Below are 17,090 nucleotides of genomic sequence, written 5' to 3'. Positions count from 1 at the left end.
TACAGACAAGCAAAAGCTGAGAGAGTTCAGCACCACCAAACCAGCTTTACAACAGCTGCTAAAGAAACTTCTCTAGGCAAGAAACACAAGAGAAGGAAAAGACCTATAACAACGAACCCAAAACAATTAAGAAAATGGGAATAGGAACATACACATCGATAATTACCTTAAATGTAAATGGACTAAATGCTCCCACCAAAAGACACAGATTGGCTGAATGGATGCAAAAACAAGACCCATATATTTGCTGTCTACAAGAGACCCACTTCCGACCTAGAGACACATACAGACTGAAAGTAAGGGGATGGAAAAAGATATTTCATGCAAATGCAAACCAAAAGAAAGCTGGAGTAGCAATTCTCGTATCAGACAAAATAGACTTTAAAATAAAGACTATTAGAAGAGACAAAGAAGGACACTACATAATGATCAAGGGATCGATCCAAGAAGAAGATATAACAATTGTATATATTTATGCACCCAACATAAGAGCACCTCAATACATAAGGCAAATACTAACAGCCGTAAAAGGGGAAATCGACAGTAACACATTCATAGTAGGGGACTTTAACACCCCACTTTCACCAATGGACTGATCATGCAAAATGAAAATAAATAAGGAAACACAAGCTTTAAATGATACATTAAACAAGATGGACTTAATTGATATTTATAGGACATTCCATCCAAAAACAACAGAATACACATTTTTCTCAAGTGCTCATGGAACATTCTCCAGGATAGATCATATCTTGGGTCACAAGTCAAGCCTTGGTAAATTTAAGAAAATTGAAATTGTATCAAGTATCTTTTCCGACCACAACGCTATGAGACTAGATATCAATTACAGGAAAAGATCTGTAAAAAATACAAACACGTGGAGGCTAAACAATACACTACTTAATAACGAAGTGATCACTGAAGAAATCAAAGAGGAAATAAAAAAATAAGGGTAGGGTAAGCTGTGACAAAGCGAGAGAGAGGCATGGACATATATACACTACCAAACATAAGGTAGATAGCTGGTGGGAAGCAGCCGCATAGCACAGGGAGATCAGCTTGGTGTTTTGTGACCGCCTGGAGGGGTGGGATAGGGAGGGTGGGAGGGAGGGAGATGCAAGAGGGAAGAGATATGGGAACATATGTATATGTATAACTGATTCACTTTGTTATAAAGCAGAAACTAACATACCATTGTAAAGCAATTATACTCCAATAAAGATGTAAAAAAACCCATTAAAGGTAAGTCTTAGTATATCCATTTAATAAATGTGGAATCTAAAGTTGGGAGACTTATACTAGATTCTTTTGGCCAGGTCAGAACCCAGGTTAAAATCGTTTGACCATTTCTTCCTGTTTCCTTTTTCTCTCAAGGAAGAAATGAGAATTTGAAGATACTGTTATCAAACAAAGTTTGTGTGCATGATGCAGAGTGAGGACAAATAAACCAAAACGTCAGAGTTTGGAGCAGAGAAAGGTTTATTGCAGGGCCAAGCAAAGAGAACTGGTGGCTTGTGCTCAGAAAACCTGAACTCCCCATTGGTTTTTGGGGAAGAGTTTTTATAGGCAAAATTTGGGGCGAGGGCTGCAGGGTGTATGACTTTCTTCTGATTGGCTGGTGGTGAGGTAACCCAGGGTGGTGCTCCAGGAATCTTGTGCTCAGCCTGAACTTGCCATCCTCTATCTGGGTGGGGACCTTAGTTCTGCCGAAGAACTCGAAGATATTGTTATAAATATTCCTTGAGGAGGGACTGGGACCCTTCCCCAAGGCTACACTATTGCTTCTTGACTGCTCCTCCCTTGTTTCTGCATTCTCTCTCCTCCCTGATTAGCAACTGTTTGAACCTGCCCTTTGAAGCTCAGGGAAGTTCATGGAGGCTAAGTGAAGCCTATTTCCTACAAACTATTGGGTTGGCTAAAAAATGTGTTGGGGTTTTTCCATAAGATGTTATGGAAGGCACAGTGGTTAAGAATCTGCCTGCCAATGCAGGGGACATGGGTTCGATCCCTGGTCCGGGAAGATCTCACATGCCGCGGAGCAACTAAGCCTGTGCAACTAATGAGCCTGCGCTCTAGAGCCCACGAGCCACAACTACTGAGCCCACATGCTGCAACTACTGAAGCCTGTGTGCCTAGAGCCTGTGTTCCACAACAGTAGAACCCACTGCAATGAGAAGCCCGCAACGAAGAGTAGCCCCTACTCGCCACAACTAGAGAAAGCCCATGCTCATCAACGAAGACGCAATGCAGACAAAAAAAAAAAAAATGTTATGGCCAACCTAATAGAAATGGGCGACACAGAAAGGATTTGTACCCAGGAGCCCCACAGGGTCCTGCTTGGTTTCAATACTGCACACTGTGATGACTTTCTAAGAAGGGAGATCTAAACCAAGGTGGAGGAAGGGTATGGGAGAAATGTCCTCAATTCCACCAGGTGATGGTATAAGCCTCCTCATGTTACCAAGTCCAAGCTCGCTCTGCTTGCTGCATGACAGGCCAATGAGTCGGGAGATGAGGTGTTGAGATAAGGAATACAACTTTATTTGGAAAGTTGGCAGACCAAGAAGATGGCAGACTAGTGTCTCTGAAAAACCATCTTACTGGGGTTTGGATGCCAGTTTCTTTTGTAGAACAGAGAAGGGGAGGAAGTAAAGTAAGAAGGCCATAAGATTCACATATGTCCCCTGGAATGGCCAGCCTCGAGGAGGGGATATGTTAATTTCTTCTTTCTTCAGCTATCTACAGGTGGACAGGGTCAGGATGTTTCCCTGAACAAAGGCACTTTTGTTAAACATTCAGGCAGAGGGGCAGTGTTCCCTGAGGCAGGCCATTGTGTATAGACAGTATCCTTTTAGTGAACAAAAGCAACGGGAAGCAAAGGTTAAAGTAAAAGAAACAGATCCAGCTTGTAGTCAGATTTCGCTCTCCCATGTTACACTCACAGCCCCACCAGGATCTGACAGAACAGACACTGAAGGACAGGCCTATGCCTCAGGCTGATTCATAGAGCAAATATCGTAGGTGTCCTAAATGTGGGGGAGGAGTTCCAGTTCTATTTTCAGAATATTATTAAAGTTTTATTTTGAAATTTGTCTTTAGTGATATTCCCAGGGGCCTATAAAAGATGCTAAGAGCATAGCCTCCTTTCACGTACAGTTACCTTGCATAGGCCTTTTGGGATGGCCCAAACTCCCATACTTCTGGGAAAATCATTCCTGACTTCTAGTATCATTGAATTTGCGTAGGCCAAAGGTCACAGATTAGTAGCTATGATGGGCCAGATTTTTCCTCAAAAGGTTTTTTGAGTGGCCCATTGCAATGACTTCTGACACCAACACCCAAGTTAGGCCAAACTTCACAGGTTAAGGGCACAGTTCTCCACAAGACTGCCCTTACTTCAGACACCAGCTTAAAGTTTGGGGTTCCCCAAGCCATCCCCACTTCTGACCAGCTGGCTACAATTCAGCTGGCTAACCCCCAGGTTAGATAATTCACTGGAATGACTTGCAGAACTCAGAAAAGTGCTATACTTACGATTACAGTTTTATTATAGAAAAAGGATTCAAATCCAAACCAGCCAAAGAGAGAGATGTATAGGGTGAGGTCTGGGAGGGCCCCCAATGTGAAGCTTTCTCACCCAAGCTTCAAAGTGTCCAGAGTTTTGACTGGGACTGCATTACATCAGCATGATTTGTTGAGTCATTAGGCAGTCTCTAGCCCCACTCCTCTCCTAGGAGGTCTGGCTGATAAGGACATGTTTGGTCTTGTTGATGTGACCAGTCCCATCTAGGTCATCCCATAAGCTATTAGGTGTTGTCTGAGGGGCCCACCAGGAATAAGAAAGGCACTCCTACCAATCAGGAAATTCCAAGGATATGGAAGCTACTTCTCAGGACTCAGGAATAAAAGCCATCCAAGTTCTTTATTATACACACACACAATATGTAATTTTATTTTAAATTTACTATCAACATTTTAAAATCAGTCTTCACGTAAACTAAACTTTTTGTCTCCCCCTGAAATATTTCCAATTTTAGGCCTCCGTTCCCACAAGGCTGCTTCCCCTTTAAAAAGGATATTTCCCCACCATCTCCACAGTCTTATTCTTGGTGTGATTCACTCCTTTTGTTTCCTTCTGGTGCACTGCAGACATTTAAATTTGCAAACCTTGGCCTAAGCCTTGGGTGTTTTTGCTGTTTTTACTTCCATCACACATTATTACCTTAAAAGAATAAATGGGGAAGGAATGACAATTACCTTTTGTCATTTCATTCTCACCTTAGTTTAATTTAAAACTACTTTTCCTCTACACTTTGTGAGAGTGAGGGTGCAGGTGTCTTCTATTTGTCTCTTATGTCTTGAGCCAGGCCAACATGGAATTTTTGACCGCAGAACCAGGACAAACTAAATTAAAACTCACATCATCCTCAGAATCAAAAACTACAGCCATCCCAGGACCTTGGAAAAGAAGCCTCTCTTTCTAAAGACAAAACAAAACCTATGTTTCTCAATATTTTTAAAGCTGTAATTTCCTTCACAAGCATTAAATTCTCACATTCTCCTTTATTATTTGAAATTCATCATAAGTAAAAATAAATAAATGAGACAAATAGTTATTTTCAAATTTCATTTACCCCTTCCCCCATTAAAACCCTTTGCAAATCACTGTTTAAATAATCTTAAAGGCATGAAATAAGCCCCAAGTACTTCAGGGGCCATGTGGATACATGCAGTCTCTCTCAGGTACAGGGGTTGCACAGACCTTGAAGTATAGGCAATCCTCAATATTTGCAGATTCCATATTTGTAAATCCACCTACTAAAATTTATTTGTAACCCCAAAATCAATAGCTAAAGCGTTTTTACAGTCACTCATGGACACATGCTGAGCAGTGAAAAATTTGAGTCACTTGACACAAAGTTTCCCTACTGAGGTCCAACAAGGTGACACGCTGCCTACTTATTCCAAAAAGAACACTGTAAACAAGTGCCCTTTTTGTGATCTATTTAGTGGAACTTTTTTTTTTTCATTTTTGTGCTTATTGATGATTTTGCTGTTTAAAATGACCCCAGGTATAGTGCTGAAGTGCTGTCTGGTGTTCCTAAGTGAAAGAAGGCTGTGATATGCCTACAGAAAATATATGTGTAGATAAGCTCATATACAGGCAAGAGCTATATATAGAGTCGTTGAATATGAGTTCAATGATAATGAATCAATAGTATATTTTAAATAAGGTGTCTTTAAATAGAAACACACATAAAACAAGATTATTCATTGATCAGTTGATGAAAATGATGTGACTAGAGGCTCTCAGGAACCTAATCTTGTATTTCCCCTAGGAGAAATGGTTTCGTATTCACTAATTCAGTGTTACGGTGACTTTATAGAACGAACTACCACAAATAACAAGAATAAACTGTACTTGTAAACTAGTGAAACACACAATGGACTTTCCAGCACAAAATCCTATCAAAGAAGGTTGTGGAGGGAAGAGAGCAGGGGATGAAAACTAAGCTCACAGGCAAGTAACCTTTAAAGATGTTATTTTATTTTAAACCAGAAAATGGTGGTGGAGCTAACACTAATCATCTTTCCCAGACAAGCCAATGCAGCATTAAGGTGCCACATAGTAAATAGAACACTGGACTTTAAAGTTCAGGGGGCTAATTGCTGGTTCCAACTCCGCAAAAAATTAACTTAGCCAAGGGAGTTTCTTCATCTGGTAGAGGGACTCAAATCTTGTAGCAATAAGAAGTCACATTTGCCATAATTATTATCTCCAAAATGTTACCATGTAAATTATCTCATTGGTTGAACTCTATGGCCCCTTCTTGCTCCAAAATTATATAATTTAAGGAAGAGAATCATTCTGCCAAAACAGAAAAAAATATATCATGTTCATAATACTGAGAATTTTCCTTTGGAATGTTTATAAGACATTTGTCAAGGAGAGGATTTCAAGTATAAGAACTAGAAAACGGCTGTGGTCTTTTAAATTGTATTTATTAAATCACTACTTTCTTTTTTAAAAATGAGAGAGAGAGGGACTTCCCCGGCAGTCCAGTGGTTAAGACTCTGGGCTTCCACTGCAGGGGGCATGTGTTTGGGAAACCCTGCAGGCCTCAGGAGGCCGAAAGAAAAAAAGAAAAAAAAAAAAAAGAGCCTTGTCCCCAGTAGGTGGCCATCCTTGCCTCAGGGCAGACTCCATCACAAATTTTGTACATGTGGAGAAGCAAAAGTACCACTAGATGGAGCAGGAACAAAAGACATCTATTTATTTCTAGTTCAAGGAACCCTGGCAGTCTTCAAAAGCGATCTTAAAAGGTCACTTTCTGAGTAAATGGAAGCTTAGTGAAGCTAGCTGAGTTACCTGAAAAACCAAGAAAAATCTTTGGCAAAATCATAACGAGAACGTCATTCACTAACTTACCCCATGTTCTTTCCACAAAACCATGCTGATGGGAAAACTTTTTCCTTCTTAGAGAACATTACCAGAAACAGTGCAGTCCAGGTTTTTCACATTTCTTAACTGAAAGCTAAGAATTGTATTAGACGACACTGAGGGACCTACTTCAGGCAACAGGATGAAATGCTAGACATGTTCATGTAGATACTGACATGGTCCTGATTTTTCTTTTCCATTGTCGGGTCCAGCTCCAGGCTGGATGTCACACTGATAATTTGCCTTTACAATTCAGGCTGCAGGGTACTCTCTGTCCCAGCAATTGCCGCCAGAAGAGCTGTCTCAAGGAAGTGAAGGCACTGACTTCAATTCCCACATAAACCTGGAAGTTAGATTTCGGAGACGAATGGGCAGAATGACCTGTTGATTGTTTCCTAATGGGCCTTTTTCTTTTTTTTCCCCCCCCCTTGGCAAAGAAACCTCACCCAATTCTTGGGGGGGTGGGGGTGGGGTATATATTTCTTCGTACACTTTTCCGTCACCACTTAATACTTTGCACCCAAAGACGGAGACAAAGATGAAAAGCAACGACCATTAAGGAACAGAATTTCCACTGTTTTAAGAACAGACTAGATCTTCCAGTTAACAAATATTAAGTGTTTAATAATCTCACAAAAAAACACTTATCTTCCATACCCGATTGTCGGGACTGATCGGGATATACTTTGGAAGAGGCAAAAACCTCGACAAAATCCGCAGAGCAGGAACTGCGTTGTGATACTATGATAAAGGGCAACAAAACCAGAGGAGAGGGAGGACAAAAAAGCCCTACACAGGAACGGCCAGCTGGCTATTCGTCTCACTGCCCATTCACTGGGACCAATTTTGGAGGTGCCTCCACGTGTCCTTCTGACAGTTGATTTGCACGCACTGTGGTCCAATCTGCAAGTTTGGAGGCCCACAGGCCCACCAGTGACGGCGAGGGAAGACGGACGCGCACCAACGGAGTCCCTCCCAGGGAGAAAACAGACTGCCCGCGCCCCACCCCCGCAGCTCCTCCGGCTGCAAGTGTCTGAGCCGAGTCCCGGGTGCACGTCCCACAGCTCAGGGAAGCGCACCGCGCGCGGGGACCGGCTCCGTTCCTTTCCCTGCGGTAAGAGCCTCGCCTCGGCCCCCCAAGCGACCCGCGGCTGACAGAGCCCAACTCTTCGCGGCGGCAGTGGGCGCCTCCGGAGAAGCCCCGGCCGACCGCGGCCTCAGGCGGGGCGCGGGGCCTGGGCGGGCGAGCCACGCAGGTTCCCGGGAGAGGTGAGCGAGCCAGCGGCTGACATTTTTTGTTTGCTTCGGTCTGGATTGTGGATAGCGGTAGGCCGAGGCTTTTCCGCCCGCTGAAAGTCAGCGAGAAAAACAGCGCGCGGGGAGCAAAAGCGCAGCGCCTACGCCAGTCTCAGTTAGGGTTAGACACGAAATGGCAGCCACCACTCCCGGGCCCACCCTCCGCAACCCACAGCGTCTCCTCCAGCGTCTCCTTATAAAGGGAGTGGCCGCCGCCTGCGCGGATTGGCTGGGGCCAGCCCGCCGCGGCTCTCGCGAGAACCGGTCTCGCAAAATTTTTTTTTTTCAAAAGTTCTGTTTCCCGCCATGAGGACAATCGCCGCCCCACCCACATGTTCCTTACGGGAAGATTGGATCTTTTCTTCAGACGTATTAACTTGTAATTTGAAAACTAACTTGAATGCTTTTTAGCGCTGTTTTCCATCTCTTACAGACCAGGCGAGGTGCACGTTACTATCTTAAAGAAATGGAGTTCATACAAAAATTGTAGGGCCAAATTCTCAGTTCGGATCATCACGTTTGTTAGAGAACTTTACCAAAATAGATTCCCGAACAGAATCTTGGCTTGGCTCGTTGGGCTGCCTCCGCGATCCTGACCTGTTCCCTTCTTGAGCAGAGGTTGTTTTATTAAGTATAACTACTCTCTTCTCGATCTCAACATTGAGGACTGAATCTCCCTTTTATTAGGAAATAAAGGCTTTTCAGTCATTGACTTTGCTTTAATGTTGTGTCGTGATTGTGTTAAAAAAAATGCACCATAAATTGTAGCAGGTTTTTATATTGGCCGGTACATGCTGTTTTTCATATAACTGGCTAATCTTAAAAGTTGAACTCTTCAATTGGGTGAACTTCATGGAGTTGTCGCTAGTGGCACCGCGATCTGAAAGAAAAGTAAAATGTTCAGGGGATTGGTTCGATATGGTTTAAGATAGGGGAAAATATAACTAAACGCAAATTTCACATTTTATTTCCTTTCCCTAGATTACCTGAAAAGGATCATCCATGACCCCAATGAAGAGGCTAGAGTCTGTACAGAATATTCCAGGCTAGTTGTTGGGTTAACTGCCTAAGAAACCACAGTTAAGGACCGTGCCCCTGCCTAATCTAGCAAGCTACTTTGGAGAACACTTTAAATTTACATCTCTTAACCTCTTTACATCTCAACTTCTTAATTTGTAAATGGGAATACTATTTGTCTTGCCCATCTCTCTGGGATGTTGAAGTTTAAATTAGATAAATGTATCTAAACAGGTTAGCCGAAACTTCTTTTAGGAAAAAAGCACTTTAAGAATTCTAAAGTGAGGGGGTTGGGATCATTCTGTTAGGGGAACCACTGACTGAAACCGCCTGCCCTGGCCAGGTACCATAGTAACCACTTGCAAGAGCTATCTTAAGCAGGAGGTCCTGGTAAGGAATGCGGAACTAATAAGCTACCACCAACCGGAAGAATTTGGGGAAGATCAAAAGGAGAGAGGAGGGCTTCCCTGGTGGCGCAGTGGTTGAGAGTCCGCCTGCCGATGCAGGGGACACGGGTTCGTGCCCCGGTCCGCGAAGATCCCACATGCCGCGGAGCGACTGGGCCCGTGAGCCTGCGCGTCCGGAGCCTGTGCTCCGCAACGGGAGAGGCCACAACAGTGAGAGGCCCGCGAACCGCCCCCCCCCCCAAAAAAAAAGGAGAGAGGAGACTCCAGTCCATGTGTTGTACCAACCTCCCAGAATCCTTCTCGCTAGAATCCATCTTGGCTGAGTGATGCGTGTGCCACCAGGAAGGATCCTGACTCAGAGTGAGTGGCCAGAGACAACACAGAAATCAACCCAATTACCATAAAACCCGAGACTGCGAGCCACGTGGCAGCGCAGTTCTGTGTTCCCTTACCCTGCTCCTCTCTGCCCCGCCGCCCCTTCCCAATAAAGCCTCTTGCTTTGTCAGCATGTGTGTCTCCTCGGACTATTCATTTCCGAGTGTTAGACAAGAGCCCACTCTCGGGCCCTGGAAGAAGGGGTCCCCCTTCCTGCAACAATTCTCTCTACAGTGTTTGTGACTCTAGTGAGTACAGCATCGACTATTCAAACTGCTCTCAGATAATCATTTTCTACACCTTATCCAATCTAGTAGTTTTGCTTACAATCACTAAAATGATAAACACATGTCAAAAAATGAAATGCACCTCTTCACAAATGCTTCAGGCCAAACTGAATTACTTCCTGCTGCTTGTACATGCCCATGATTTTTACACCTTGGAGGCTTTGCCCTAATGTTCCCTCTGCCATCAGTGTGCTTCTGGTCAATTCTATATAACTGCATCTCTACTGGGAGTGCACCACAGAAGTCATCAGGGAAGGGGACAGAGATGAAAAGAGAAAGCCCACAATCCCTGTCCTCTAAGAACATATCTAGTAAGGGAGAAAGACAAGCAAACCAAAAGATAAGGCTGCATAAATTAAATGGTCAATAAAAGTACAAGTAATATAATGTGCTGAAGGATACAAATAATCGATTTTGACTATGGAGGAAGTAGCATGAGCTGGACCTATAAATAGTCTAATTCTATAAGCAAAAAATAACATTGTGAAAGTTCCCATAGAGACATTATCTCATTTGTATTTAATAAGGACCCTGTGAGACAGATAGGGATTAGGATTAGCAACCCCACTTATCAATGAGGAAATTGAGCTTCAAAATATTTAAACAATTTGTTTAAATCATGCAGCTGGTAGGTGGCAGGGCCTGGACCTGAACCCACATATACTGCCCCTAAATTCAGAAAGATGGGCACTCTATTACGTTTAAATTTCAGCTTCAAGCCCAGTCCCCAAAAGCCTTCCCTGAGCCTTCAAGTTGTTTTCCCTCCTATAAGTCTCTTTTTTTTTTTTTTTTCACGGGCTTACTCACTGTTTTGGCCTCTCCCGTTGCGGAGCACGGGCTCCGCGGCCATGGCTCACAGGCCCAGCCGCTCCGCGGCATGTGGGATCCTCCAGGACCGGGTCACGATCCCGTGTCCCCTGCGTTGGCAGGCGTACTCTCAACCACTGCGCCACCAGGGAAGTCCTGTAAGTCCCATTTTATACTTCTCTTAGAACACTAAATCACTTTCCACCTTATATTATTGCAATTAAAGTATGAATTTCACCTCTCACACTGGACTGCTGGCTTCTTAAGGACACAATCTGACTCCTGATTTAGCACTTACTGAACTTAGCACAGTGCTTTCCATAGAGCAGATACTACGTACTTTGAGTTGTGTCAACATTGCCATCATTCTCTCAGCTACCTTCGTCATTTCAGACCCTTCTTTCCCCTTCATAACTAATTAGGCACCAAGACTTGTCAGTTTTTCATAATTTCTTCTTTTTAATTCCTATTGCTTATAATCTTGAGTATAAGACTTGACTACTTTATATCTACACTAACAACTTTCTAATTGATCACTGAATCTCCAGGGCCTTTCCCAGTCCAATTTAGCCTCCAAACTACTACCGCATTCATCTTAATTTCCTTATGTCTCCTCTTTTCAAATCTTTAAAGGCTCCTTTTTGCCTATAGGACATTTAAAACAAAGCCTTCCAGTCTCTGGCCTTAATTTACCTTCCTAGTCATTGCTCTTAGTCTGCTCGATACGAGCTCTTCATTTTTAACAAAACCAGTGTATTAAACATGCCTTGAGTATGCTTTGTTCATCCTTATATCTAGCTTCTTGCTCATTTCCACTATGCTCTTCTGAATATCTGCCCTCTTTTATTATGCTCCCACACCCATCCTAATACCACCCCATTCATGATGGCATACCTCTGCTATGAAATCTTCCCTTATAGCAAACTTCCTTCCATAAACTTCAACAACCTTCAATCTGTATCACTCATTTGGCACATATCATGTTGTACCACAAATTGCTCTCTCCCTCCAAAGGAAGTGTAAGATCTCCAAGGTAAAGAATAACATCTTCTCAGGACTTCTCTGGTGGTGCAGTTGTTAAGACTCCATGCTCCCATGTTAGGTGGCCCGGCTTCCATCCCTGGTCAGGGAGCTAGATCCCAGATGCATGCTGCAACTAAGGAGCCCACCTGCTACAACTAAGACCCGGCACAGCCAAAGAAATAAAATTAAAAGAGTAATGTCTCCTCTAGCATTTAATTTGGTTCTACTCAATAAATATGTTATTTGACTGCTTCATCATTATTTTCCCCCATTATAGAAATGCAACAGAGACATGGACCTTCCAATAACTAATATTTTGTTCTCCCAGAAACATATAATATCCAAAGTTTTCTGTCACATGTACTCAAAACATTTTCTTCTAACCATTTTATCTGTATTCAGAAGCATCTTTGGTGTACTATGTTGGGTCCGACTTCTTTAAATTCTGCAGCGGTGATCCACATGTGCTGGAAGGCAGAGAGGGATGCAAGAATAGAGCCTCCCACCCACACTGATATTTTCCTTTCTGGGGGAGCAATAACCTGCACAGGGGTGTTGGCAGGCACCACCTTTGCTATATCTTTAACTAGCCGCTTATCTAAACCAGGGAAAGAGGTTGATCCCCCAGCAAGGATAATATTGGAGAAAAAGGAATTCCTCAGATCTGTATCACATTTCATTATGCTGCTGAAGCACATCTTATCAATGCCAGGGGTCTCAAGATGCAGGAGACTTGGAGAGAAGAGGGCCTCTGGACAATGAAAAAGCTGGTCATGGAGTTTGATTGTCTTCCCATCAGGTAGTTGGTAAACCTTCTCTATACAATCAGCTTTCTTGGTCTTTTCCTCTTCAAAGTTCATTGCCACATAACAATAGGTTTCCTTAATGTCTGTGACAATCTTCCTGTCTGAAGCACTAAGCAGCATGATGCCGTGCTCCTTCAACAGCATCATGAGGTAGTTCGTAAGGTCAAGACCTGCCAGATCTAGCTGCTGGACACTATGAGGCAGACAGTAACCCTCAAAGATGGGTACACACTGGGTAACCCCAGCACCTGAATTCAGCACAAAGCCAGTTGTGAGGCCAGTAGCAAAGAGAGCTAGCACCCCCTGGATGGATATATAGAAGGCAGGAACCTCCAGATGCTCAAAAAACACTTCAGCGACCCGTTGCCGGTTGGCCAGTGGGTTCAGTGCTGACTCTGTAATCAAGACTGGGCCATCACAGGGCTTTAGCTTCAGGTTATCGTCGTAGATATGCTTCCACATGATCTCCATGTCCCCCCAGCAAGTAATGAGACCACGCTCCACTGGGTAGCTGTAGGAAAAGCAATAAGATAAATGGCAGCTTTAAATTTTTCCAGTGTCTACTCTCTTCAAACATGGGTTAATCCCCGTATTTATTACCAGTAGCACTTTATGGGCAGTGCCCGCCAGAGCCTCTCAGAGATGGTAACTGCCAGCAAAAGATAGCCCAGCTACCTTCCTCTGCAATTTTTGTTGCTTTCCATCTTCCCTGCCTCTTTGGAATACCCTTTTTGACTTTAAATATATATATAGGGAAATCTTCACAGTTTTAATATCAGTTAGTTGAAAACAAATAGCCCGGAAGACAAAGGTATCTTGAATTAACATTCCTAAATGAACTTGTATTTTATGAACGATAACTGTGTTTGTACCTTTGAATACATTTGAATAGATACAGCGAGCAAGTAATGTTCACTCTTTAGGTATGTGGTACCCTCAGAGATTTGCGGCTCGAGCGTTTGCAATAATGATAGCTGGCAGAGACTTTCCTGTTCCTCACTTCTTATCCTTTCTCTCAGTGTTGGGCCTCTCCTCTGGGATCCCCCTACTTTGCCTCCACGCGGGTCCTGCCCGCCGGGAGAAGGCGGTACCTGATGGAAAGTGCGCTTCTCCGCTGCTGCGCTCGGTCTCCCACGCACACTTCCTGCACGCCCTCTGCCCCCGAGGTCTGGCCTTTGGCACGGCCTATAAAGTTCGGGTAGACAAACTGGGGCTCCCGGGACCCAGCCAGGCCCGCCTTGATCACTCCTGAGCCGTTGTCGATCACCACCGGTAGCTGGTAGTAGCTCATGACGCCGCCGCCTCCTGTCGCCCGGCCGCTCGGGCTGCCCTGGCTGCGGGCTAGGCGGGGAGCGCGGAAAGTGATGTGCCGGTCAGACGACCTGGAACGCCGCGTCATAGAGACCCCGGCACGGCCCCGCGGGGCCTGAGCCGGGCTGGAGGGAGCCGGGGGCTGGCGGGGAGGCGGGGGGGAGTCCCAGGCCGGGGACTCGATGGATGCAAGGTGCACTCTAAAGTGCCACCCACGATTGCGTCTCACCCGGGTTGGGCCACTCCTCACCCCCTTGGAATCCGGGAATACCAATATCAGGAAAACCTGACTTTCTTCCCAGAAAGCTAGATACAAATCTAACCCTTCACAAGAGGCTTTCTCTAATACCTCGATGAGCCATAAAAACAGTTTTATTTCTCAACGTCATTACATTCTGGTTAATAGATGTCTGTCCAAGGGCCTGCGGGAAGCTCTGAAATGCGCCCTCGAAACTGGCAAAAGGTGGAGAGATTTGACAGGGTAAAGTGTCGTAGCGGGGGAGGTACGGTTCATGCTTCTGAACTTCTAAAAAGAGAATTTCGTCAACTTGTAAAAAGAGAAAGGGAAAAAGTGCTAGGACTTAAAGTGGGTTTTAAATACTTTTATTATTATTTCTATATATTCTGGGCAGTACTTTGTTGTGTTTCTTTCCCCGTGTTTTCTAAGCAAAATGTATTCAAAACCAAAAAAGTATAATCTCACTTTTAAATTTTTTAAGCAATCCCATCAGGTTACCCACCCCACGCCCCCGCCCCCGGTGTAATATGGAAGCTCATTCTCATTCCCTAAAAATTCTTGATTTTTAGGCATAAGGATGTGTCTGTCTCTTTGCAGGAAAAACGATATTCCTTAGGTCATATGAAGCTCAGGCTTAGAAAAATTTATTCATGTTGCGTGCCAAAAAGGTGCATCTCGATGTCTGATTTTCTTTTTTTAACCTCTTCCATTTTGCACACCCTGTAGAAGATTTTAAAACAAGTGCCGTCTAAAACGAGTACAGAGCAGAGGAAATTCAAAAGTCCCTCCACCAGAGGCTGAAAGGATCGCTTTCTCGCTAGCTAAGTAACAGCTAGGGAGTTTGGTGCTGCGCGGAGCTGCGCCCCGCTGCGGGAGCCGGGACTCCGGGATTCGCGTGCGGCCAGCCCTTCCTAGCCCGCCAAAGCCCTGAAACTCATCCGGTACTCTCAACAGAGTAACGCAAAATATAACACTTCTTTTCCGTAGAAGAAAGTAAACCGCAAAAAAGTGTAACCAACGGGTGCCCGATTTCTAACTAGGGGCTTTGCAAAAAGTGTATGCAAATTCCAACTTTTGAAATGGTAATACTGTTCAACTGGACATACGGTTATTTTTCCTTTTTTTTTGGTTTCATTGTTCTTTCTATTAAAAGTTACGCTAACCCTACCTTTAAGCGCTCGTGAATTGCACGTTACAACAGCGATATCAGGGACTTTCTCAGCCACTGCTGACAGGCGGGTTTCCGTAGTGTAGTGGTTATCACGTTCGCCTAACACGCGAAAGGTCCCCGGTTCGAAACCGGGCGGAAACAGTGTTCTTATTTTTCCCCTGTTTACGTCCACTTACTTAACAGAGTCTTATGATGCTCCTTATGTTTGCCCACTTACTTAACAGGGTCTTGTGATGATCCTTACGTTTGCTTTTTATTTTATTTGATCCTTACGTTTGCTTTTTATTTTATTTTTGTTTACTCCTTTTCCCCCTGTTTACGTCCACTTAAACAGGGTCTTGTGATATTCCTTATGTTTGCTTTTTATTTTTTTTAACATCTTTATTGGACTATAAGTGCTTTACAATGTTGTGTTAGCTTCTGCTGTATAATAAAGTGAATCAACTATATGCATACGTACATCCCCACATCCCCTCCCTCCTCCGTCTCCCTCCCATCCTCCCTATCCCACCCCTCTAGGTGGTCACAAAGCACTGAGCTGATCTCCCTGTGCTATGCAGCTGCTTCCCACTTGTTATCTACTTTACTTTTGGGAGTGTGTATATGTCATATGTATATGTCTCTCAATTCGTCCCAGCTTACCCTTCCCCCATCCCGTGTCCTCAAGTCCATTCTCTACGTCTGCGTGTTTATTTCTGTGCTGCCCCTAGGTTCATCAGACCTTTTTTTTTTTTTTTTAGATTCCATATATGTGTTAGCATACGGTATTTGTTTTTCTTTCTGACTTACTTCACTCTGTATGACAGACTCTAGGTCCATCCACCTCACTGCAAACAACTCAATTTTGTTTCTTTTTATGGCCGAATAATATTCCATTGTATATATGTGCCACATCTTCTTTATCCATTCATCTGTCAATGAACACCTAGGTTGCTTCCATGTCCTGGCTATTGTAAGTAGTGCTGCAATGAATATTGTGGTACATGACTCTTTTTGAATTACGGTTTTCTCAGGGTATATGCCCAGTAGTGGGATTGCTCGGTCATATGGTAGTTCTATTTTTAGTTTTTTAAGGAACCTCCATATTGTTCTCTATAGTGGCTGTATCAATTTACATTCCCACCAACAGTGAAAGAGGGTTCCCTTTTGTCCATACCCTCTACAGCATTTGTAGATTTTTTGATGATGGCCATTCTCACTTGTGTGAGGTGATACCTAATTGTAGTTTTGATTTGCATTTCTCTAATGATTAGTGATGTTGATGAGCATCCTTTCATGTGTTTGTTGGCAATCTGTATATCTTCTTTGGAGAAATGTCTGTTTAGGTCTTCTGCCCATTTTTGGATTGGGTTATGTTGGCTTTTTAAAAAACATAATCCTGATAGTAATTTGCACTACCTTGGGAATTTGAACTTTCAACTTGGATGTTATTTTGCTTGTTCACCAAATGTTTTTTTATTAACGGCTTGCACATGGAAGAAGTGTTTCAGACTTTAAAAAAGTTTTTAAAACTCACAACCTGATACTGAAAAAATAATATAATGTACATCCTAATAAGAGTAATCAAACACCGCGTAAAAAATAAGCTCTGTTGCCCCCAGCACTCTTTGTATTACAAGTCATTTGGTTTTCCATTAGTTTTCCCCCTGAGATTGCTGATTTCTCTAAACGCCAGAGACCATGTTTTATGCTTTTTCCATATTCTTAGTATCTGACACCTAGTAGAGACAAATATTTCTGAATTAATAAATTACTGAAAAGGATTCTGACAAAAATAAAGTGGAATCAGAAAAAAAATATATTCATAAAAATGAAATCAAGAAAGAACCAGCCTCATTTTTTTTTTCTTATAAACCTAACGGTTGTGGGTTTTTTCACAAACATGATTCTTACCGGGAAGAAAGAATTTA

The 17,090-nt window shown here is 43.4% G+C and overlaps 1 protein-coding gene and 1 non-coding gene across 2 annotated transcripts; one reads left to right on the top strand and one right to left on the bottom strand.

The window, feature by feature from the left end:
• Positions 1-11,865: 11,865 nt before the first annotated feature.
• On the bottom strand, positions 11,866-13,790 carry ACTRT3 (actin related protein T3). The gene is made up of 2 exons (XM_027112995.1): positions 13,552-13,790; positions 11,866-12,971 (listed from the first exon to the last, which is right to left on the bottom strand). Exons 1-2 carry the CDS (start codon positions 13,749-13,751, stop codon positions 12,053-12,055), a joined length of 1,119 nt encoding a protein of 372 aa, XP_026968796.1. The 5' UTR covers positions 13,752-13,790; the 3' UTR covers positions 11,866-12,052.
• Positions 13,791-15,248: 1,458 nt separating this feature from the next.
• TRNAV-AAC (transfer RNA valine (anticodon AAC)) lies at positions 15,249-15,321 on the top strand. Its single transcript has one exon. It is a non-coding gene; the product is annotated as a tRNA-Val (tRNA).
• The last annotated feature ends 1,769 nt before the right edge of the window (positions 15,322-17,090 follow it).

This window comes from Aethalodelphis obliquidens, unplaced genomic scaffold, assembly GCF_003676395.1.
Source record: "Aethalodelphis obliquidens isolate GAN/ISIS:26980383/991018 unplaced genomic scaffold, ASM367639v1 scaffold1, whole genome shotgun sequence".
Lineage (NCBI taxonomy): Eukaryota > Metazoa > Chordata > Mammalia > Artiodactyla > Delphinidae > Aethalodelphis > Aethalodelphis obliquidens.
This window is presented reverse-complemented; position numbering and strand designations above follow the sequence as displayed.

Bases quoted from the DNA above. Each gene is read 5' to 3' on its own strand.
- ACTRT3 (XM_027112995.1), bottom strand. From the start codon at position 13,751: ATGAGCTACTACCAGCTACCGGTGGTGATCGACAACGGCTCAGGAGTG. The intron at 12,972-13,551 runs GTACCGCCTTCT...CTTTTCCTACAG, and splicing joins AGAAGCGCACTTTCCATCAG to CTACCCAGTGGAGCGTGGTC.